The sequence below is a fragment of the Excalfactoria chinensis genome, chromosome 1 (assembly GCF_039878825.1).
Source record: "Excalfactoria chinensis isolate bCotChi1 chromosome 1, bCotChi1.hap2, whole genome shotgun sequence".
Lineage (NCBI taxonomy): Eukaryota > Metazoa > Chordata > Aves > Galliformes > Phasianidae > Excalfactoria > Excalfactoria chinensis.
Genome location: NC_092825.1, coordinates 65,579,004 through 65,604,759, shown reverse-complemented (window position 1 = coordinate 65,604,759; position 25,756 = coordinate 65,579,004). Strand labels below are relative to the sequence as shown.

Sequence of the window (25,756 nt, the reverse complement as noted above, 5' to 3'; positions counted from 1 at the left end):
GTACCTGTGCAAACCCTTCTATGACTTGCTGTTGTGAGTTAACTCAGGTTTGAGATGCTCTCCTTAGAAAAGAGAGAAGTTCAGTTTTTTGTCATTGTTTGGTTTCTGCTTGTGTTATCAGGTATACTGCCTGCTGAGATACCATGTTTATTCCCATGACCTCTTCAGTATCAGTTTTGAACAGTGGTGCATCATATCCTTCCATCCTGTTTTATTTCCTTTTCCTTAAACTACCAGAAGGAAATAAATGTAGCTGGCTATTTTTAAGAGAATCCACCAAAGTTTCAAATGTTAAAACAAATAAACACTGTATTTGCATGTAGAAATTAGGATTTCTACAACGTTTGGAAAATTGACCCAGCATGAAGAACTTGGTTGGTTTATACCAATTAATAGTTTTGGGTTGTTTTTCTCAATGAGGAAATCAGAAAATTGAATAAACTGAAGCTTTGAGTCCACCAGTTTCCAGCTTTTCTCTGAGAACCACTTATTTTTCATGGATTATAAGAACTCTTCTGAAGATCAGTGATAATGTTTGCCATCTTTTATTGAATTATTTTACTGATTTCAACCTTAACAGCTCCCCTACCCCTGTCTACCCATGTATACACTCTTCATAGAGCTTCACAGAACTCTCAACATGAAGATTGCTAATTAGGTACTGTATCATATGTTTTGTATAACAACTTTATTCTGTTTCTAAAAAAGGAGAGATACAATGTTTGATCAGCAAACTGAGATTAAATCTGTAAACACGTTAGGTAGTACTGCAGTTGATCTTGCATAGAATGAAGTTGTTTTTACAGAATTTACTTAAGGCTTATAAAATGTGCTGCAGGTTGATTCTGAAAACTACCTGAAACGTTTTCTCATATAGCACCACAGATGTATATGAGCTTGGGCGGAAGCTGATTTTCTGGGGCTGAACCATGGCAAGCAATTCCTACTTCTCCCCCATATTTTGGACTTGGAGACATTATTGTTAGGGTCTGCTCTGTCATCACAAGGGAAGCCAGGCAGCAGGAACTGTAAGAGGGAATTTGATTAACTAAGCATAGATGTCTGAAGCTTGGAGAGCTCTGGATGTGATGGATGTGATGTGGGATCTATAGGAGCAGATCTGGAGTTCGAGCTGTTGGCCAGATGAAATAATATAAGGAGTCTAAAATGATGTCAGGCTCCTGTATTTAGACAGCTGAATTGCTCTCTCAGTGAACTGTGCTGCATTTCATCACATACACATCACCAGAAATACTGGCTTAACAATTCAAGACAGAAGGCCTAGAGATGGGAGTCAGTGGTAGTTCAATGCTAAGCCTGCAGGCCATCTAGGAACCTCTGTGAAAAAAGCTGTAATAGTGAAGACCTGCATCAGGATTTCTTTGTCTTGACTGAAGTCTGTACAAAATCTTAAACCATCTCTTCTTGTCCGTGTTTGGATTTCTTTTTAAACATCTACTGGATGCCTTTCTAGTAATGTTAGTTTAGCAAGATAATTGCAGTCTTCTTTATAAATAACAAATGTGGGGTATTCACAACTAAGTAGATCAAATGTGATTGACAGGTTAAGTGTTTCTTCATGTTTCAGTATTTCTTGTTTCAGTTCTTGTTTGAATATTTCTTCCTTTCTTTCTAATCAAGTGAAATTTCTTACTTATTTGTTGGGAGGAAGTGTTTGGTTAAGATTTCATGGATAAAATTTGTACTGGAAAATGTCCAAAACCATCCTTAGAGGAACTCAACTTGCTTTCTGTTTGACATTTTTATTGGGGAATTTCTCAAATATAACATGAAATGACACCATAGGGAATTCAAACTATGATGAGATCTTTGTCTATCTAAAATAATTTATTTTAGCAGTGTAATCACTTGGAATAGCAGTAGTTCTTTCTGGAAATTGCTCTAAATTCTGACCTACTGATGCAAAACTGATACTTGGTCTCATGCAATGGGCATACTTTATTCTTCATTTGAAACCGGTTGTGAAATAGGTTTTCCTCTCTCATGTATGAGATACCAGCTGTTTTTTAATAAGCAGTTAGCTCAGCATCCCAGATGTTCTTTCCTTTTTAACTGTTTTTTCTCCATGATCTTACTGATAAATTGATTTTTCCTTCTTTGTGTCTTTTACATGTTGGGGTAAGCTATCAATTTTCATTCTCTTTTGCCTTTAGGAGAGGTTATGACTTAACTGATCGTGATTCGTATTCCTATCAAACACATTACCTATTTCACTTGTGGTAAATCGGTTTCTGCTCTCTGATAACTGATGGAGTTATGATGCACTACAGAGTATCAAGAGATAAGATTTAGGCCTTTTAAACTAGTAATTCAATATGCACCTCTGGTTCATGATGTCACTGAAAGACGTTCCTAGTTTGCTTAGGTTTTTACTTCTTTGATATAATATTCAGTAAGAAGACTAGCCTTTTGCATATATCTTAGTGGAATATTAGGTGAGGCCTCTAGCATCTGGGCATACTTGTATTGTGTCTTTGTGTCTCATTGGAGCCTTTCAGTAAGACAGATAGCAAAATTGCTCCTTGACAGCAGGACTGCTAGAAAACTGAGGTTGGTATTATAAACCTGAGTGATGCGTGAAGTGAGATGTACTACTGGTGGGGATGCCATAGAAAACACTTGAGAATTTGTCCTTCTTTTCAATGAGAATTTCAAGGGAACTTTGTGTAGCTGCCATTCTAGAGGCACTGGAATGTGCTCAGGAGGATAAGAGAATTTCCAGTGTTTTTGTTTGTTGTTCTTAGTTTATTTTCAAGCTATTGGGAATTGTTATATGGAAAGAAACCCCCTGCTCTTTAAGCAGTAGTAAGTCTTCAGCTGTTGTAGGACTGTTCAGTTTAATGCACTGCAGGTGGAAAAGATTGAAAGAGAGAAGATATACTAATGTGTGTTCTAGAAAACTTGGCTAATGTCAAAAGAATGAAATAAAAGCTGTATTTTGCTCCCATGGAAGAGAAGACACAGTAATCATGAAGTCCAAAAAAAAGGCTACTGCAAAGAATTGCAATTTTAATGATAAGTTTTCACAGATGTGCCAAACTGAATGAGGTTGTGTGGTAGTGTTTGGTTACTGCATTTGGGAAATTCAGAAAGGTGAAATAGCAGTTGATTATTCCATGTGGGAAATTCAGAAAGAGCACTGAATTATTTTTCCTTTGCCCTAAAGGATTCTCATGTGGAGTACCACTACCTTGCATTCATCTCTCTCCTACTGTATAAAAACGTAAGCATCCTAGGAGAGTATTATATGCTGTGCTGGTCTGAAGCATTGCCAAAGAAGAGAATTTGAAGCTTATCACTAATAAACCAAGGGATTTATCCAGGAAAAGCTTAATGGAAACACTGCTGAAAGCCGTTCTTGCTGATACTCCTGAGTAAGTCTTACAAAGTAATTCAGCATCTGAAAATAGAAAGTAGAAGAGGAGAGAATGCCCTGACTATGTGAGTGAAAAAGCTGAGAGCCTCACTTCGCCAAACTTTCTTGCCAAAGGGCTCACATATCGGCTGATACTCTGTGCCAGACCGCCTGGAATTCATCCATCTCTGATCAGAAAGTGAAAAAAGGAGTGTGTAAGAAAAATCTGGAGAAACAAAAGGTGACTGCCGTTGATTCTTATGTGAGAAAGCCATGTAGTACTGCCTCCAATTTCAGCTTTTTTGTCCTTTTTACCAGAAGGTAGATTTTTGCATGCATACAGGTAGAGAATTCTCCCTTAAACACTTGACACAACTCATTGTTTTCTGTTTCTTAAACCAAATCTGCATGTGAAAAATATTTCAGGTTAAAGGATGTTATTGCATGCAGTAATATTCTTCTTTGGCTTATCTAATAATAAGATACAGGCATGAATAGTTATGAAATACTACTCAGCTCTCTGGGTGTGGTTTTTGTTTTTTTTTTGTTGTTGTTTTTTTGAGGATTTTTTGGTTTCATTTTTATTTTCTCAACTCTGATTTCTGATTGTAACTTTTTAATAGAGTGTGCATTGTTTTTTCATAGAAGACTTCTAGCTTTCAGGTTGCACTCATCTTTTCTTTCTTTTGAAGATAAGTACAGGTTTAATGAAATCCTCAGTTCTTTGTAATTTCTGTAATTATTCAGTGAGCTCATGAAGGTTTTAAGCTCTTTTTATATAGGCTATCAAAGAAGATACAAAGGAGTTTGAACAAATTTTTTATCATGATCTATCTAGAATATATTTAGTTTATAGATTATCCCATTGTATTAGTTGCTATGGTATAGGAATGTGTGATTAATTAATAGATTTATTCTCACCAAGTCTTATAAGAAGAATAACTTCCATTGCTTTTATGGATGAGGAACCAAGGCACATGGATTAAGCGATTTCCTAATCTTTGCAAGGGATGTCTGTGTGTCTGCAGCATAGTCAGGTGCAGAACTTCTACCCTTCTCAATCCCTGTTTATACACTCCCATTACAAATATTCTGTGTAACTTTGATATCTCATATTTAGAGGAAAGTAACAGAATTACTAAATTTGACCAGCTACCGTGTGATTTCTCAATTAATCTTCTTGTATGTCATACTTCCTGGAAATAATGACAGGAGTTGATTTTGGAGATCCAATATGGCATATGTTTCTTCAGCAGTTGATTCTGTGTCTTTGATTCAGAAGAGTCCTAGGAAACAGAGTGAATTTTTTATCATAAATAAGGCCAGGATTGCAAGATGTGTAGTTTATTGTAGATCTCATTGAGTTCATTGCAAGATCTGAATGTTCAGTCTGGTAGACAAGCACACAAGCAGTGTCAGCTTGAATTCAGTAATGAAGATTGCAGTAGCAAAGTCCTGATTATGTTTTAGTCTTGAAGGTCTGCTTTAGGCAGAGGACCTGATTTTTCCAGTCAGCAAAGTGTACTTTTCTGTTTTATTTGTCTGTTCTTAGGTGGTATTTTGCCTTTCTTCTAGTAACTGTTGCATGGAGTCCCCTGTGGGAAAGAAGTAGGTGGTGCTATCCTGGGAGTTATCAAGTCTGTTCCAGGACTGGTACCGATCTGCCCACTTTGGCAGGTGGGGTAGAGCAACAGCAAGGCATTTGGGCACCTGCAGCTAAAGAAGAAATTCCTGAGACAATCCAGGAGCAGATGGGCAGGATTTTAAGTAACGCCTGTCTGTTATAAAATGGGCTTTGGGATCCCATTGCAGAATAAAAACTAGTCTCATGTTTGAATTGACATAATTTATTTTCTTCTGAGGTCTGAAGTTAGGATGTAGAACCAAGTTCTTGTCTTGCTGAGTTGCTTTGAGATTTGCTGACTTATTTTGAAAGAGAAGGAATTTCAACCTTGACATGCAAGTTTAACACCTGGCTGGGTAGTAGTAATGAAAAATCTGATTCGGATTATGATAACTTAAGTATTTGTGCACGTGTGTGTATATATGTATATACAGAATATATCACTGAATTGTTTGTGTTGGAAGGGGCCTTAAAGCCTACTTGCTTTCCAGCCTCCTGCTGTGGGCAGGATCACCTGCCACTAGTCCTGGTTGCTCAGGGACCATCCAACTTTTCGTTTTCTTTCAAAAACAAAACACAAAAAACCAAACGCACACACAAACAACAAAAATGAAAAGCAGCCAACACAACACGGAAACACTTAGAACTCAAAATCTAATGTATGTATTCTCACACCTTAGTTTGTCTGCATGTATACAGTGGGTTGGGGGATTATGGCCTAATCTGCCAGTCAGCATGAAGTGGAAGAAGAGTTGCAAATCTATGTGAAATCATTTCTATAGCTTCCAGATGCGAAATGTTAAGAAATGATACATAAGTGATCTAGGGTTGCATAATCTCTGGTGTGATGAAAGGGACCACTGCCTCCCTTTTAATTTAGCTTTATTTTTCTTCAGTTCCAGACAGCTGCATGCAGTGTGTTGCTTCCTTGAACTGAAAATGTATGCTTATATTACTGAGGTTTATTTTTCTTTGTTTCCCAACAGTTCAAATAGATTTATTATTTTTTTAAAATGTGAATATTTCTAATATAAAACTAAACAGCTCTTGGAAAGTTAGTTTTTTGTTGTTGTTGTTGTTTTGTTTTGCTTTTTTTTGTTTGTTTTTTAGCTTCATAAAAACAAGCATTTTAAAAGAAGCTAAGAAAGAAAAAAAAAAAAAAAAAAAATGGGAAAGAAAAACCACGTTCCAAGCAGCCATGCAGGCTCTTGTTCATCACTGGTGGAAATGCATAGCTAATAGTGATGACTGTGTTGAAAAAAGAGTATTATGTAACTAAGAATTTGCTTTATCAAATAGTGTTACTGTGCTCTTTCTATCTGTTGCAATTTCCATGGAAATTAATAGGAGGCATTACATTTAGAGCAGCCTACATGCTACAGTTCAGATGAGCTGCCCCCTTTCTTTTTTTTCACATACAAAATTCCATGGAATTCAGTTTAGTAGCGCTCTTGAAAACTGAATTGTTCTAGGAAGTTTAGAGCCGTAAGCTGGAAACTAGTTTTGAAATTTTGAATGAAAGTTCAGATTCACTCTAGAAATCCAATAAAAATAAGGAATTCTCATTGTAGGCATTGTTGACAGAAAGGCCTCTGATATCCATCTGTCTCTAAAGCTAGGATCCAAATACAATGTTTTAGTATGAAATCTTGCTTTTTCTATCTATAGTTTTTTTACTGCTATTTGTAGTCTATATGAAAGTATTCCCTCTCCAAAATATTCTAATGTTTGATCACCTGGCATTAATCTTTTGTGTTCAGATGACATACAACTTTCTTTGTGTTAATTTGAAGTATGTTTGCTTTCTTAAGCCAATTGATCTGAGAAGTACTGAAATGAGACAGTATAAATCAGTGTAGACCTGAAGTTTTTTTTGTTAGGTATGGGGAAATAATAAAAAGTGTAGAATAAATCTCAGTTACTGTCAACTATGAAGTTCGATTCTCAGACTGTCATAATAAATTAAGAAACTGGGAGCTTTGTGACAGCAGCATCAATCTCTTTCTCTTGTTTCTGCAAGTCTTCTTGTTGTCTGAGTCTTTTTCTTTTTTTTTTTAATACCCACTCCCTGGAGGAGGTAATCAATCTCTGTGAAGATTTCTCTATGTGGAACACTCAGGAAAGTGAACAGTAATCAGTTTAGAGTGTGAGGTTAATAGCTATAAGTTGAATCAGTCCTTATGGATGTTCTTGTTTGGTCTAGTGTAGTTTTAGATGGCTGTATCTTAGTTCAGCAAATAAAGTCAGACTTTTATTCTGGGTTATACATCCTTCTGTACCTTGTTTGAATTAAGTTCATATATTTTCTTAATTCATCTCAACTTTCTGAAGACAGACAGTTTCTTAGCTGATATGGCCTATACTGATGTACACCTGAAGATAAATGCTATGAACTATATTACAGTAAACCAGAACTTTGGGAGCCATGTTTTGTTTACATCTTATGTAAAGAGAGACTACATTCACTGGAAGGTGTAGAATTTCAGCCTATAATATATGTGTCACCCTATGAAATTATGTAGATCCAGCTAACACACCAAAATCTTACAGATTACAAAAAGAAATCAGACAAAGTAGGGGACATCAAAGTTCTGTGGTCTGTGATTCCAAATACAGCCACTGGTATTATCTTGTGCTCTATAATGCAATCAATTCTTAACAGTATTGGTTAATGGAAATGGGCACGATTTAGATGATTTAGGTACAGTCAAGAGATAACCATCAAAAATAATAACTGCTGTGTAATTGCTTCCGTCATGGGTGTCCAACCATTTGTCTTGCCTAGGCTACACTGAGTGAAGAAGAATTGTCTTGGGCTGCATATAAGAATGTATGTAAATTACAAAACTTGCTTTATCTTTTTAGACTTAGAGTTCTCTGTGTTACTAATAGATAGCAAAAAAAAAAATCACCCTATTCTTCTGAACACTTCATTAATTTAGTCACTCCTTGGCTTTTTTTGCCAGATCCAGGGAATAAAATGCTTCTTGTACGAACAGTGAGAATGTTACCAACTTGAAAGTAGTTTCATTTTTCATTTGAAGTTATATACTTTTTTTTTAAATAAGCAAAATAGTCTTGGGTTAATCCAAACCAGGTTATTCTAATCGTGGCAGGGTCTCTACGTAGGTGCAAAAGGAAGCAGGTATAAGCAATAGTTAACTTGGAAGAAGGATATAAAATATTGCTGAAGCAATAGGACTGTAGCAGTTAATGGTGCTCTAGAGGAAGCCCAGAGGCAAGACAAAGTAAGAAGATATGAAAATAGACTGGATAGTTTGTTCAAGTTGTATCAACTTTTCCTTCGGTTGATCAAGACTGCTGCTTGTTTGCATCTAAATTAACTTCCCTGCTTCTAGTTTACAGAGGATTGTTAATCCAGCGTTGAAATTCTGAGTGCCCTACATGCAGCTGAACATCTGTAAGAACTGCTAGCTTAGTCATAGCTAAGGGGGCTGTGACTGTCCAAGCCTCAGTGACACCAAGCAGGAGGTTGCTGGCGTACCCTAGACACTGACACTGTAGATAGAAAAAATAGCATGAGATTTATGCAACGTTATTTTAAAACCATGTGTTGAAAGAATGCATAACATTTAAAAATAGTTGATAGAGAACTTTGTGTTGTTTAGGCACTGCTGTCAAGAAGCCACTGTGTGTGTCTGTCTAAAAATCAGGCATGGTTGCCAAATAGAAGCTTCAAGTATGATGTTACACAAAGAAGGTTGGATGTTTATTTTGGAAATGCTAAAACTGCAAAAAGGGTTTTGCTGTCTTAAAATGATAGACAGTGGTGCCCAGCTGTTTGAGAATGGAATAGGCAAGTGACGTCAGGAGACTTGAACTCGGTGCAAAGTTGGCGCAATGTCCATGAAGCTGTTTACTTTTGTTGAGCAAAGGGCAGTCATCACACACAACAGAGCTGAGATCCAGCATTACATGAGCATTCCCTGTGCTACAGACAGCAAATAAGTCTGTTTTACTGAGATGTATATAGAAAATCATGGGTCTTTAAGTTCAAATTTAAGATCAGAATACCTTAATATAACAAACCAAATATTATCCCAGCAGGTTGAATGCGTTGCTGGAAAATTGAAAAATCTCAGATGCAGATTTGGCTCCATTTATGGTTGCCATAACTAGTGATTTCAATAGATTAAGTGTATTATTACCCCACCTGTGGGAACAACATGAAAAAAAATCCTTAAGTTTATTGCCTGTAAGAAGCATCTGTTACAGCAGTGTTTACACTCTGTAGTGTGAAATTTAGGGAATGCCACTGAGTGGTACAAAATAACTACAGAAAAAATGTTTCAAGCATTTGATTTCACACATCTATAATTGCAGAAGCCTAGACTGTGTGTTTTCAGGTGCTACGTAATTGTAGCCCATTAAGAGATGGGATTTTCCTGGACAGATTAGGTGTTCTCCTATTTTACGTGATAATAGAGTGGTTCTAGGGAAATCTGGTATTTTATAATATCCATTGATCATTTTAGAGTGATTTTAGTATTTGTTATCAGACATGTTCTTGTGATTAGTATTTCATGTTTTGGTGGCTTTTTTTCTGTAAAATGTGCTTTATTTGTCAGGAAAAGGTAATTTTTCCTCACTTTATTCTTTTAATTTTTACTCTAGTAAACATTCTCTGCTGTTGAATCTGGTTGTTTTTGTTTTGTTTTGTTTTTCCGAGTGGATTTTTTTTTCAGCAAAGGCTCCCTTGAAGTTTTCTTTAACCATGTTAGTGAAGTACTGAATTCAGGGGCTTGGTGTTCTTTTTCCTTTTCTTATCACATTTGCCTGTTTGTTTCTGAAGGTGGAGGGCAAAAAGCAGAATTTTTGCCTTTGTGCAAACAGTGGAAAATTTGAGCTGTGCTTTTAAATTCTCGGTGAAGGCTGATGTCAGAGCTCCTGAAGATGTAAATCCATGTATATGGGTATTGGTATCTGTTTCTTCTAATGCTCCCCTTGATGTGCTCATACAAAGTTGGTCTAAGAAAGCTGGTTTGACAGTTATTTCAATTAACAATGATTCCTGTTTTCATAGCCCCCTCAGCTGATGTAATGTGTTAGCCTCTCATCATTAACATGTTGCTACCTGTGTGACCATTCCAGCAGAAGTGCCTGCCTACAGCAGCTCACCTGATTGCATTTGCATGGCAGATTTACTCTTCAGGCTTCCAGAGCTATCTTGAAATCAGATCTTCCAAGACACCCACTCCAATAGAGCCTCATGGTGCATGGAGGGCATGGAATTAGAGAAATGAGAACGTGTTTCATCTATTGCTGTCATTAACATTAATTTTAGAAATGAGTATACATTTAAATGTAATATACTGAAGTCATTTGAATTATCTCTGAAGTCATATTTGTGTGTAGTCATAGCTTAAGATGGATGAGATAGACAACGGAAGGCCAAGAGGAATCTGTAAGGTTAAGAAAGACACAGAAAAGGCAAGTAGGGAATGAACATTAGCTGTTTCTCTCCATAATCACATTAGGGAACATGCTTGCATTCAGGCTATAAAACATCACATTTGAAGCAAAAAATGTACTTTATGTAACTCGGTTAAGTTGTGGTTCTATGATTCTATTATAAGTATTTGACCCATCATGTTGGGTACAGAAGAGACTAGAAGAATTCACAGAGGAAATGTCTGTCGGCAGCAATGGCCTGATAGTTGTTTAGGAACACCAACAGGTACATGATCACTGAAAACAGGAAGGCATGTCAGCTATGAGTGTTTCCCATCTGTGTAGATTTTTCTGCATGTCCACTACATGGCATCATCAGAGATAGGATGTTGGGCTGGATGTATAGGAATAACGAAGACTGTAGTAAATTAAGGAATGATTTTTTTGAGATTTTCAGTCTGCTTTCTGATTACAAATATTCATAATATAATGACTTTAAAGTTCCAAAATTAGATCTTCATATTTTCTGAGCTTGACATTGCTAATAATTTCCCTTACAAATAACATGTATCCTTGGTGGTGTTTGATTGCTAACTTTGGAGAAGAGTCTGCAGTAGTGATATCAGTAGTTCATCTCTTTATTGCAGCATTCTGCTTATTGAAATATTTCTAATATTTCAAGGAATTGTGTAAAATGCAAGCCAGGGAGCCAATCCTATGTGTGTCTTTTTTTCAGAAGTCTCCAAAAAACGCTATAGTAAGTGAATTATACCATTGCTCCTAAATGCTTTAGAGCCTTAGAGGATTAAACTCAGATTTCTGAGGGGCTTGAGTGCTTGTGAGAATTAGGATGTGAAAGGGAAATGTCAGAAGGAGGGAACAGAAGATCCTGGGAGGAAGTGGGCAGTGGACATCCTGTTCTTGTCATTTACTGTATATAATGTTACCACTTTTGTATCTTCCTGCTTGTGGTTTTGATTTCAGGTACCCTTAGCAGACCTTTCTCTCTCATATTCAGAGAGGAGGGCTGGACTTTGATCTCTGGAGGTCCCTTCCAACTCCTATGATTGTGTGAATCTGTGATTCTGTGACATTTGGTTAAAATAGCTTCTTCAGGCCAAATACTGAGGGGAGCTCTGAGCCAGATCAGGGTGAAATACCAGTGGAGCTAGTTTAAAAAATTCATCAGATAAATTAGATGAGAAACTGAAAGTATTTGTTTATTTAATAAATACACCATCCATGTTTATCAGCTGTAATGCTTCCTACTCTTTGATACCGTTCCACACTACCATTCTCATAGGGGATCTCATATTACCAAGATACACAACACAAGTTTGATTATGTGAAGGCAATGGGCCAAAAAGCTAGAGGTCTTATGCAGATTCAGGTATGCATGAATTAGCATTATGCTTCTGATCTATCTATCTACCTATACATGCACATATTCATTTGCATATATATACGTTGTCTTTCCCATTTGAAAGATAATACTCTTTTCCCAGCCTCACCCTGTGCTAGCTCTTTCCTTACTCCTTACAGCCCTTGATGATGAATGGCCAACTTGAATCACAGAATCAGAGAATCATAGAATTACTCCAGTTGGAAAATACCTTAAAGATCATCAAGTCCAACCACAGCCTAACCATAGTACCCTAACTCTAACAACTGTCTCCTAAATTGTATCTCTGAGCACCACATCCAGAAGGCTCTTAAATGCATCCACCTCCCCAGGGAGCCTATTCCAGTGCTTAACAGCCCTTTCTTTAAATAAGTGTTTCCAAATATCCAACCTAAACTTACCTTGAAGTCCAGGCCCTGGTCTCCTTGGGAACACAGGTTTCTAACTCTGGTTTAAGCCCTGTATGTAGAATTCTAGCTTCTGTGCTGATTGCCTTTTTAGTTATGTATTTGTGTTGGTAAGGAGTAATTAAAGGCTATGGAAACTGAGCTCCTGTTTCTAGATGTATCCATCAGGGACCAACAGTGTATTTGATAGAAACAATAATGGGATGGTTCTTTGAGAATAGTGTTACAGAGAATAGTGCTTGAGGAGATGTATTTGCTTTCTCATAGTTTTTTACCTCTATTTGAGAATGAGAGTTGGGACAGATTATGTAGGATAACCATCTGAGCTCAGCTCAAGTGAGAATCCTTCTTCATCTTTTTGTGAGCCTGGATTAAGGTGGCTTGCAGAAACCTTGTTCCAACTTCCACTTTGGGGTCATCAGTAGGTTTCTGAGATTCAGCTATCCCATAAGTGGTGAATAATGAATTCCAGGAGTCAACACACTGTCAGGTGGTGAGGCCAGCCTAGATGAGAGAACTGATATAAAGCCTATAAGATGAATTTGATTTTTCAGATATCAGTTTAAGAGAAGAGAAGTGCACCTACAGCCTTGGGGCTTCTGTCCTCCAGGTACTGGTTCTCAGTAAGATGAGAGGTGTCAGCTGTCTGCTCTGAAAACCATATTGCTGTTTTTAAAGGAGTAATAAAGAAAGTGAGCTTTGTATGTGTGCTCAATTTTACAGTTTTTAAACACAGTTTCAATGGGGCTTAAAGCAGATGATCAAGAGAAAAAAATTCTGCATCGTCAGAAATGACTTTTTGTTTTTATTAGGGTTAGGCCCCTGGATGCAGGTCTCCAGCAGGTGTAAAGTCTCAGACCAAGTGACAACAACTAAAGCTGCTGAGGATCCACTCTGTTTTTCAGAACAGTCAACAGCCTGATTTGACATCTAGAGCCTAACAAAACTGAAGCCAGAAGAGTTTTATTGAATAAAAGTTGACTTCTTATTTTGGTGTTTATGTGGAACTTAAATCACTAGAAAATCTTGTCCAAAATGTAATCTCACATATGCTGCATTACCGGTGTTTACATGTTCTGCTGGGTAAGTTCAGCTGCATTGAACAAGATTTGCACAAACAATGGAAGAAAGAAAAAGCCTCTTTGGCAGCTACTTCATTTTTGAGCATTGAAGAATTTCAGATACATGAAGGGATTATTCTGCCTAATCTATCAAAGCTTGAGCTCTTTGGAGTCAAGAGAGCTTTCCTAACTTCAGAAGATTTTTTTTTACCCCATTCTCTCAACTGGACTATCAGTGGGCTGATGTTAATAGTGATATTATTTGGAAGAATGTTTAATTAGAATGTAATTCAATGAATATTTTTCAGGTAGTCATTGCCAGTAGATTCTTGGTATGGTTGATATTATGCAGTACTGCCTTTTAAGACTGCAGTAATACAGCATGCTTCTGAAAGCCTGTTCCTAGTGTAGGATTGAGACCTAAGAAAAGAAGGTGTTAATCCTGCACAACCAGGCCAAGATTTAATGGAAGTCATGTATTAAGGAGTTACTGATATGGTAATCCTAGATCCTAGCTGCTCCCTTTCTTCAGCTCCTCCCCTTCATTAAAACAAATTTGACACAAGTAAGTGAAAACAATTGGAAAAAAATTTTCATAAAGGATTTTAAAGAGTTTTACGTGAAGTTAATGTTTATTCCAGCGTATGGGTTTCAGGATTAGTAGTAAATTAAGCTCTTCACCAGCCTTTACTATCAAGAACAAAAAATACTGTTTATAAATCATTGCATTTGTTTCAGATTATTCATCAGAGCTGGAAGGCAAGTATTCAAGTTGCTTTGTGATACTGTAAACAGAATGCTTGGAATGCAGCATGCTTTGTAGTAAAATTTTGGGATTTGTACATGTATCAACTGAGACTTTTTCCTTTAAGGAAGTAGATAAGTATTCAGCTGATCTTCTGGAGAATCTAGGTTCCAGTGTGCTCTTTTAAAGGAACTAATTTGAGTTGTCATTTATGGGGTAGCACTGCCTGCTAATTTATCAATGAAGTCTTGCAAAGTTATCTTATTTATCATTTCCTTCTCAATTTGAAAGCAAAGTCTTCATTTTTCCTTTTCTTGGTAGTACTTGTAATTACCCTAGAGCTTTCTCTGTCTGAAAAAGAGCTCCAGTTTCTGTCATCTACATGAGGTGTAAGCAGCCCACCAGCACAAACAGCAATAGAGGGTTTAGCTGAGCAAGCTGCCTGAGCTAGCTTATGTTCCTGTATTAGTTACCAGCAAGAGTTTCTCTTGCCCTTCCTGTTTCCTGGCCTCGCCTGGAAGAGTACTAGAAAAAGCAGCTTGGTTTTACCTCGGTGTGTTGCAGCCAGTCCTGCAGGAATCAATTTCTGCAGGAGCTCTGCCAGCTCTTCTGAGGTTTTCAGTGTTGTGGATCGTTTATTTAGCTTTGCTGTGTTCCTTTTTCCCCTCCCCCTCTCCAAAAATAAAAGCAAAACATACACCAACACATTTGCTGACATGTTGGCACATCTGGTGGAATAACTAACTGTTTGCAGAGTCTCCATTAAAAATTAAAAATAAAAACGTGGATTTCTCAGGTGGCAAATTGCTTTTATCCAAGGAGAAAACAGAAAATGGATGTGATACGTCTTTTATGAGCAAAACAGGAGTTGCAAGGTTGAATGTAAGTCAGATATCACTTAAGTGTCGGTGTTTTCCCAATGCTGAAACATATGTCTCTGTTAAACACAACAGCATAAAAACTTTTATGCTCGAGGGACCCTCAGAACAGCCAGTAGCTAATGCTGCCTTTGTGGTTTTATATATTTGCCTATTAAAATGACAATATGGACATGGAACATTTAGATTTAAGAAGCCTTCTTTTCATTAAACAACATTAAACAAACTGACAAAGTAGGGGGTTATGACTCCAGTAATTGAAACATGCTGTTCTGTTCAAGACCAGAACTCTATAAAGACTCTTTTCACCCTGTAATGCCCTTTGTGTTTGCCTGCTACCCCTGCTAGAAATTACTGTAGGCCTGAAGTATGTCTTCCCAAGTGAAGTGGGAATGACAGTGTGCAACACCGCACTTGGCAGATGGGGTCATAGCCTTCTGGGGATGTTAACATTCATTGTGCATTGGAAATCAATTTGCAGCTTGGAGTGCACGGAGTCTTAGCTGGACTCCCCCTCTGCACTGTTGTTTTTGTTGCTGTTGTTTTTAAGTGCTAACTTTAAATCTACAATACAGGAAAAAGAAGAAGATGTGTTAATTTGCATTAACTGTTATGGTGTCCAGGTAGTTTTCATTAGCTTAACTTACAGTGTGCCTTTTAACGGATTCACTTCTCTTCTAGATGCATGCTCTAAGTCTGTTATACTATGTTTCTTTTTCCTTCTCCCCTAGATGTTGATGAGTGTCAGGATAACAATGGAGGGTGCCAGCAGATTTGTGTAAATACTATGGGAAGCTATGAATGTCAGTGCAAAGAAGGCTTTTTTCTGAGTGATAACCAGCACACCTGCATCCATCGCTCCATTGGTAAGTGCCTGGTTTTGTTCTTTATAATAACTTTGTTCAATTAGAATTATAGAAACTGTTTCAGATGATTCATTTTCAGCTCTAGAGCTGGTTGTTTGGAGTTTGTTCATTCCTCTGCTCCCCAAACTTAAAACATAACCATAAATAAGGTAGAGAAAAAGGCTTTAGTTTGATAAAATTATACATGGATGAAACAGCAAGCTCTTGGGACAGGCAAGAAGAGATTTTTAAAAGGCAATTTTCTGCTTCTTACTTTCAAGACTCAAAAACTTTTTGTCTGTTTATTGCATGGTAGTTCAACCTTTGCTCATCGTGGAACTCATTGCTTCCTTGCAGACTGACGATGGCTGATACTCTGTTGGCATATCGTTATTTGGTTCTGTACTCTGTGTAGGTTGGATTAGAAAACAGCTTTTCTGTTGCCTATGCGTTAGCAGTAGAGATAAGGAATCCCTGCTGCTGATTTTGACCAGAGTAAGCAGCTCTCCCTTTTCTATACATGTCAGACACAGAAGACGAGTTTGAGTGGAAAGGGAGAAAGGAAAACAGTGTAACTATAAATCTTTGCAATTAAGTGGGCTCTTTATGTGTTCATTCAGACTTCTGGTGACCCTGGCAGCAATGTGAATATATTGTAGCAAACTCATTTACCAACAGGCAATACAGAATGACAAAGTAGCAAGATGAGTCTGGTGATCAACAATGTAAGCATGCTGTAAATTTCACCAAACCAAACAAATTGTTCTGAGCTGTTTTGAGTTGCTAAAATTAACCAGAAAATCCTACTTGAACATAGAGTATGAGCACAGTCACCCTGTTTACAAAGCTTCGTGGTCGAGCATTTCAGAAATGTAAATGTAATTCTGGCACTGTGTGCCTGTTTACATAGAACTATGAAGACGAGCAAGAATTTTCATTTCTAGAAATGTGAAACTCCACAATATTTTTGCAGGTTCACTTTTTAGTGTGACTGCTAAGCTTTAAGCAATTGAGGTATTTTGGTTGTGACAAGAACGTGCAATTAAGCACCATCAGCTAGTGTATTTTAAAGGCTGTGATCTAGCAAGTTTTTGTTTATCCATTTCAACATAAATTGTTCAAATTTCTGTCCAGCATAAAGTAACCCTGACACAAAGATATCCAGCAGAGCAAGGAATAGTAGCTGGAGGCTTAATGAAAACCACTTGCAGAACACTGCGATGCAATCATTATTTCAATTTGCACATTATAAAAATTCCCAGTCGTAATAAAAGAGATTTTAGTTATCTGAGATGGAAACTAATGAAATAAATGAAAAATGAGGCTCTGAAGGCAAAACTGTTTTGTAAAGAATAGATTTATTGAGGGAAATAGGTGAGTTTTTATTGCAAAGAAGATTTCTAGTTTGCAGGAAGGACTGTGGGAGTGGATTTGAAGGTTGACTGCTTCATGCACTTAATAAATATGCAGGGAAATAACATATTTATGTTAACCTCTTTACAAGGAAAATGTAAAATAAGACATGGGCATTTAATTTGAAGTAGTATCAAATTATTTAGAGAACTGGGGGAAAAAAAAAACACCACCAAATAGACCAATCATGATCGCGAAGTGGTTTATGATCAGTAGTCTTGTAACCTTTGAAAAATGAGTGCCAATTTACAATAAAAGCAAGCATTACATTGCAGTGTCATGATCTCATGTACAAATATATGGAGTGGATGTGCTGGAGGAAGGAAATGAGATGGAATGATCTATTTCAGTTGACAGAGGTGACTGAACTGCCAACAGTAAACATTGCATAGTGAGAAAGTAAAAGGCTTTTTTAATACCTGTGTTTACACACTTTCATCTGTCTCATTTGTAAGTGCCTTTACAGAGAATGCTGGAGCACAGAAATACCAAAATACTTTCATCAACACATTTAGACAGAATTGTGCCTTGTGCAAGATTGTATTCATACCTCTGTTGGTAAACAAGGCTGAAGTGGATGCAGGCATAATAAACACATAGCATTGCAATCTAAACACAAATGTGCTGACTTGCCAAAGCACTTAAGCTAGCTTGTTGACTTTGAGTACAATAAAATCTATTAATTACAGTGGGATTACTTTTCTGTCTCTGGAAAATGCATGTGCAGTCACACAATCCGCTAGTCTCTTCAAGGACTTAGCTAGTATAAAACAATCAGCCCCAAGGTTCTTCATTCATCTAATTACCACTTTTTTCCTTCTGTTTTCAAATGTGTTGGCATAAGGGACAAAGTATTGCAAGGTGCTTAGGATGCCCTTGGAATTGGGATGAGTTCAGAGTGGAAGGAGCAGTACCAACCTAAGCAGTGAATGCCCTGCCTGTGAAGCATTTCACCTTCCTCCACCCTCAGCAAGGCTTCTGCTTCTGACATGCACTAACAGCCGAGGGAGAGGTATCTTCCAGTACCACTCATTCTCTTTCTGATTATCAGCTGCTGGAGAGAGATGCCTTGAGCTTGCTCCACAGTTTGCAGGATGTATTTCACCACTGCCTACCCACAAGCTGTGGTTAAAAACCACACTGGAGTTCATGGTAGAGATTTTTAATAGCATCTTTGTGTCCCAGAGGTCATGTTTGCTTGCTGTCTAGAAGTCTTCTCATTATTTTGTGTGGACAAGAAGGATTAATGATCCACAGAGAAATACCTATTTTGCACCAACAAGAGGCCATGCTGTCATTAAAGTCAAGACAAACCCTGGTTTCTTAGTATTTGCTCTATTTCACTGCCTTCGTTACAGGCCTACTGATTTCTTATGTTTAGTCTCTGCATCTTTTGGGAGGAGGCTATGCCCAGTACAACTTAGCTCATTTAGTTTTACGTAAAATTTAATTTCCCTTTGCTTAGTCAGATTTCAGTACTAGTTTACTCACAGTAGTGATGGCAACCAACAACAGGGAGGGAGAATGGATGGTGAAGGATATGGGCAACTTAACAGTTGTTTATCTTAGTGATCTTTATTACCAGTGTTGGTGTGCAAACTGTGAATTACACCAGAAAAACATTTGTGTTTCCTCATGTCTTAAAAAGAAACCAGAATAAAACAGCTGTTACTGTATCATCTCCAGCTCCAGAGGGAGCATGTGTTTAATAAATGTGAAGATTAGTATCATGTGCTGCAGCTGTGAATGAGTCAGGTGAGTGGCTTACAGCATGTTTTCCCTTCATTTGGTGATAAGCCAAAAGGCCCAGTCCAGCAAAGTTTCAGGGCACATCATTAAAGTCTTAGTGATATCAAAGTTGGTTACAAATCTGAAATGGGCCTAAATGTATCAGAATGTATGGAGTTTAGTTATATGCCAGTAATGACCCTGAGAATCAGAACAATCAGGGTGTCCTAATTGCTTTACAGCTGCTAAAGGCATATTGTTTAAGAGTGCAGGCTGCAAACTGCCTCTCCAACCAAAATTCTCAGCTGAAGTGGTGCAGAAGGCCTTCACTACCCCACCACTAGAAAGCGAGTCTCTAATGCATGAAGTGTGTTTGCTTATAAACCAAATACTTCAGGAGTTTTGTGGCTACGAAGACCTCTGCCTTTTTAAGTTTCATGCCTTGGATGTCTATCAAAAGTATAATTACATTAATGGTTTTACATCTGCTAATTGTGCACTGCCAATATTTTTATAAAGCTAGTGCCAAGTATGCTAAAAAGGCAGATGCAATTAGGAGTGGTAATGTTAAGTGAGGACAAGAAAAGGGGAAGAAGAACCAGACTATAGAAGTCTGGAAATTATGATGGTCTGGTCAAATAGCAGAAACGGTTTTTGCATGGTTGTGATTGTTTTCAAGCCTGTTTAAAACAAACAAAACATTTGACAACAAATTGCATATCCCATTAGACTTATGTACTTGGCAGAGCTAGGGATTTTGAGACATAAAGTCAATCTAGAGCAATTTAGCAAATTACGGTGCTACAGACTCACAAACTGTGTCTCTGCACAAGTGCAACAATCTAGTCCCAGAGGAAAGAGCAGCATGCAAAATTTTATTATCTTATATTTGTGGTAGGCTAAGTGTATTTATGAAATGACACTTGCTTGTGCTGATGGTAACTTGTAAATTTGGTTGTATGTTAAAATTCTTATAAATTCTGTAGTTGCTGCATGGGAGTCCTAGGTAAGCTGATATAAAACCTACACATTTACTTCTTGTTCTGAGGACTATCAATTCACCTTTAATCAATTTTTTTCTCTCCTACTTTCTGTGATTTGTTTTTACTCCTTACGTATTTTCTTAGTTTGGTGGGATTCCACAGCATAGAATAATGTGTTAGGATTCCCTGGGAGGAACCATGCTTACTGTCCAGTGCAGGAGAGGTCTGCAGTTTTGGTTTCTGAACTTTATTCCAATCCTATGTGCTGCTGCCTTGTGAGACTTTGAGCAAAAAGGTTATTGTGACTTCAGTGAATTTCTGCAATGCGCTGTAGAGGACAGAGGTGCTTTTTCTGCAGAAACACAATAATCTATTCATATTTAGATTAATGTGAAAGGGTGACTTTAAATAATTATGTGTTGCCAGCACCGTTCCAGACTTTATGAAATACAGCATTTCTCATCTCAACTATGAAAGCTCTTTCATGATGATGTAACAAGTTAAATTACTCCATTACTTTCAGTATACTTGCCATAGCTACCTTGAGTACAGGCATCCCATTCACTGGAACAGAGTAGTCTTATTTGTCTTTTAAAATTGGAATCCTAATATGATTGTAAAGTAGAGGAATGTATATAAATTTAAAGGAAATCAACTCATGTGCTTAAAGATAACGTAATAAGAAAACCTTTCAGGCAGCATAAGTTTTATCTGGACAAACATACTGTGATCTTGAAATTTGTGTCCTAAAACTGCTGCACACAGTATGACCTGACTGTAATAGAAGCTCATTTGTTTATACATTCATATGATGCATTTTGAATAAGCAGTTCAATCGATGAATTGTAACGGAATATAAGATGCAGAGTGTATCCAGGAAAGGAAAAGCCTAAGAAAGCATTTTGGATCTCATTGTACCCTGTTAGAAGTGTGAAATCTTATAAATGTGCATAACACACAAGAAATGCTGCACTTTGGCTTCAGATATTCTCCCTTGCTCTAGCAGTCAGCGTGAAGAGCACCTTGCATTTGCTTTCTTCATTCCTCTGGAATGGAAGGTCTTTTTAATTTGACTGGAGGGAACACGCAAGAGCTGACAACATGTGATAAAGGTAAAAAATCTCACTTAGGCTTGACCTTGTATTTCTCACGTGTCAGTGATTTGGCACAATTAAGACTAGTTCTGTATCAAATCAAATGAAATAACGTTTGCTACATATTCAATGCTGTACACTGCTTTGGTTCTGCTGAGGTTGGTTACGCTAGTAAATGAACTGATTAGATGGATACAATGGGATGAGCTCATTAACAACCAAAGCAAAACATTCTCCTGACACTTAGGAACACTAGCAAATTGCCAGATGTTGCCAGAATCTGTGGTTGAATTTAGAATGTGGTGCAGAAGCTGTCCTGCATGTAGTAGGTCCCAAATGTAAGTGTCCCTGGTCAGAACATAAATTCTTTGGAAACAAAAAAATAATTAAAATATATAAATTGGTAAGTGATCAAGAAGTCATGTGTCCAGGTTGCTCATAGTGTTTGCATACAGTACTTGACTGTCTTCAAAGACAGAGACAGTTGAATGTTCCTGACTAAATGATAAACTAGAATGTGCAGATAATTCCTCATTGAACCAGAATCTGGAATAGTGCAGTGGTTGTTTCTGCATGACTCCATTGCCAGTGCCTTTTGGTGTGGAGGGGATAAAAGCAAAGGGGGAAAAGAAGCACGTGAGAAATAATGAAGCTGGAAATGGAGCAAAGTGTGTCTTGGAAAGAGCAGCTGTTTGAAAGAACCTGCAGCAGCATGACAGGCAGCCAGGTTGCCAGGGGGAGCAGGGTATTTCTGAGTTAGATCAAAAACCTCTCCACACCTGTGTGAGAGAAAGTGAGGCAAACAGCTTGTGATGGGCAGCTCTGACAAGATGGGAAAGCTACACGCACGAATGGGAGAACACACTGGAAAGTAGTACATTCAATAAATAAATAAATAGAAGAAGAGAGTGAAAATACGCACAGGGGGCTTTCACACTCAGTCACTCAATAGCATTGGAAGTGAACCAATGTTCTGTTCGTACTGTCTGCCCTGGGTATAGCAGGATTATACCAAATAAAAGAACCGGTGTGTTTTTTAAAGCCTTTAGCATCTAGTTGACTGAAACATTGGGTGAGAAAGATCTGGGAAGAATATTAAGTTAGAATGTACTGGAAAAAGCTTGCATTTGCACATGCATACAACAAATGGACTCTTGTTTTAAGTGCACCATACTTGGAATTTGTCACGTGTATCTCTCTTGTGCCATCAGGGATACTGTACTGGCCCACTCTGAATGCTGTGTAAAGATGTTCAATGTCTTTCATACCTACTGTAGTGACTTAAGGGCCTCCCGGTATTTCTCTTACTGTTTTTCACTCTGTGGAGAAATCAGCCACAGACCATATTGTAGGCACTGTTTCCCTTTCCTGGTATTCATGACATCTTACAGATTTGATCCTGCAGGAGCTCTCTAGAGGCTGATACCATGATGTGTTTTTGGTTGTAAACCAATAGGAATTCAAGATACAAATGCTACATAGCTGTTCCAATATACCTCCTGCTCTTTTATACCCTCCTGTATATGGCATGCATACTATGCATTTAATGAGTTCAATTAATTATTCAAATCCATGTACTTAGATTTGAAGTTACTCTGTGCTATTCTGAAATAATTTAGGAGTTAATGGAAATGAGAAGGAGGATCCTTGCATTTAAAGCAGTGTATATTTTCAAGCATAAGAATCCTTGCGTGCTTGGCTAAGCTTTACATCCTTGAAGTATCAAGGCAGTGAAATAGTTGTTGCTGTTCTTGATGGTACTTGTGTGTGTGTATATATATATATATATATATATACATATTAGTCAAAAATGCACTCGTCAAAAATGGGGATAGACTTTGCTAGAGCTTGAGCAAATTTGGAAAATTTACAGCCTGAGTGTATAATGCAGATGCAGGGCAGAGGACAGGACAGTGAGTGTTTTCACAGCAGAAATGCTGCAGTAGACCCAAGAGATACTTTTAAGAGGGAGCACAAACAAAGAAGACGGGAGTGAGTGAAGAGCATATCAGCTAAAAGGAAAGGTAAGAGGAGGAGTGAGAGAGATACACAGTCAAATGGGAATAAAGTAAAGTGGAGGAGACTAAATCAAGGAAGAAAAGAAAGTGTGGATCAGTTAGCATAAGGCATTCTCAGTGACATTTAAAAAGTCATGGCAGTCAGGTGAGGTCCCTGTTGACTGGAAAAAAAGTTAACATCACACTCATTTTTAAAAAAATAAAAAGGATGACCCTGGGAGCTACTGACCTGCCAGTCTCACATCTGCCAGAGACAATCATGGAGCAGATCTTCCTGGAAGCTGCGCTAAGGCACATGGAAGACAGGAAGGTGATACAGGTGAGCTAGCATAGCTTCACCATATGCAAATCCTGCTTGACCAACCAGATGATCTTTTATGATGGTGTCACTGCATCAGTGGACTACAGAAGGGCCATGTCTTCTATCTTGATTTCAGTAAGGCACAGAACATGCTGTGTAAGCATGTAGTATCCAGTACTATGTGGTGTGAGCATTGCGTTATGCTGATGATTTACCCGAGCTGGCAGGTTTTCTCCCTGTAGGCAACATGGACTTAAGAAAATATAATAGCTGCTCTCTTCAATCCATATCAAACTGCAAAGCAGTAGACAAGTGAAAATGAAGAGCTTCCTTACTCAAACATTAATTTTTGACAGAAATTTACATGATCAGTGTTGACACTCCAGTATTTTGGGTAGTGACAATTAGTTATTTAAACTGACTTTTGGAATGCTAGAAACACCAAAATGGGGAAACCATGATATAAATAGTTCTTATGACGTGCATTTCTCATTCTGTCTGCTTTAGAAGTGAACTGCTAGTTATTTGCTCATCTATTCACTGATTAATTACAGGATGTTGAAGGACTCTAAATCCCCTCTGAAATAAGAGCTATTAGATGATGGTGCTGTAGGTATGGGAGACTGAAAGTTAAATAGGTTGCTGAGGAGAGACTCAAGAAGGCTATAGAAACCTCAAGAGCTTTCCAGAAAAGCTCTGAAGGAATCATTTGACCAAGTGTACCTTTTTACTGGTACTATGTTGTTTCCACCAAACTTGTTTTGTAAAACTGAGTTTCTATTTTCAATATGCACCTACAGGTTGCAGATATCTTAAGTCCTATTCCTTTAGCCTATTACGTAGTTCCCTTCTTTCATCCTTGGTACACTTTAAAATCAGTGATTGATGAATTAGGTATACATGTTCGGAGATCAGAATGTACTGCGGTGCATTTTGCAGATCCTGTCCTCTTCTGCCTTTCCTTCCCGTACTTCCTTCACCTGTTTGTTTTCCATTAGCTCAGCATTGTTACCTGAATGATTACTTGTGGTACTTAGAAACTCAACTTCCTACTGGAATTAGGATCATGGAAGGGACCTTTAAAGTTCATCTAATCCAACTCCTCAGCAATGAATAGGGACATCCACAGCTAGATCAGGTTGCTCAGAACCCTGTCCAGCCTGACCTTGCGTGCCTACAGGGACGGGGATCCACCACCTCTCTGCGCAGCCTGTTCCTGTGTCTCATTGCCCCTATCATAAAAAACATTTTTCTTAAAAATCTAAATCTCCCCTCTTTTAGTTTGAAACCATTTCCCCTTGTCCTGTCACAGCAAACCCTGCTCTAAAGAGTCCATCCCCTTCTATTTCATAGCCCCACTTTAGATACTGAAAGTCTGCTATCAGGCCTCCCTGGAGCCTTCTCTTCTTCAGGCTGGACAGCCCCAGCTCTCTCAGCTTGTACCTGTAGGAGAGGTGTTCCATTGCTTGCATCATTTTGGTGCCCCCTCTCTGGACACACTCTAACAGGTCCGTGTCTCTCCTGTACTGAGGACTCCATGTCTGTACACAGAATTCCAGGTGAGGCCTCTCCAGTGCAGAGCAGAGGGACAGGACCATTTCCATTAACCTGCTGGCCACTCTTTTGATGCAGCCCAGGATGTGGTTGGCTTTCTGGGCTGAAGGGCAATACCTGACAGCTCTCTGCACTGTGCCCTCATTCTGGATAAGCAGCCAAAGTTACACTGGGAAAGTGCAGGTTCTGTGGATTACAACTACCTGAGTAGATCAACCAGATGTTGTCAACATTGTCTTCAATAGAAGTGTATTTTTCCACTAAACCAAATTCTGTAGCTGCTTTTTCTGGAATAACAGTAATTGCTAAAAACAAACAAGTAAAAAGCCCTCATTAAAAAATAATAATAAGAAGAAATAAATCAAAATTTAAAGACATTTCAGTCTGGTGCGTGCTGTCCCTTGGCAGTGTATGCTAGTGTTAGTTAGGCAGCCTTGTCTTCCTCCATAAGCCTGGTGGTGCAGTTAAATGTCATCTGTTACATTACACTGGAATGTGAATGTTCATGAAGCATTTGTATCAAGAAAGTAGACAGCAACAACAAGAAGCAGCTCAAGTGAGAAGCCTGGTTTGCCAGGTGGAGGAATGTATTTCTGGTAGCATTTCTAAATTGCGTGTTTTCTTTCACAGGTGAAATATTTCAGGGTTGGGGGAGCTTTCCAGGTCAAACAAAACTACCCAAAAATGTCCTGCCAGCTCTACCAAAGGGCAGCATTCAAACTGTGCTTGTGGTGAGGCTGGATCATCCAGCCTCTTACCGACAGTTACATGTTTCCATGCACGCTCTTTTCAAAGTGCTGTTTCTGCTCCTTGTCTCTCCAGACAAAATGCTTTAGAATTCCCTCTAGCTTCCCAGGAAAAGCTGTAATTTGTCCTAAGTGCTTCCTTAATGGACATTTAATTACTCTACTCTAA

The 25,756-nt window shown here is 38.1% G+C and overlaps 1 protein-coding gene across 4 annotated transcripts in view; it reads left to right on the top strand.

Moving 5' to 3' along the window:
- SCUBE1 (signal peptide, CUB domain and EGF like domain containing 1) overlaps positions 1-25,756 on the top strand; it is a 200,471-nt gene that overhangs the window by 36,283 nt on the left and 138,432 nt on the right. For all 4 annotated transcript variants that reach the window (XM_072329372.1, XM_072329380.1, XM_072329364.1 and 1 more), the window contains exon 4: positions 15,637-15,771. In XM_072329372.1, the coding sequence (XP_072185473.1) occupies positions 15,637-15,771 (135 nt within the window). The remainder of the gene's footprint in view (positions 1-15,636; positions 15,772-25,756) is intronic.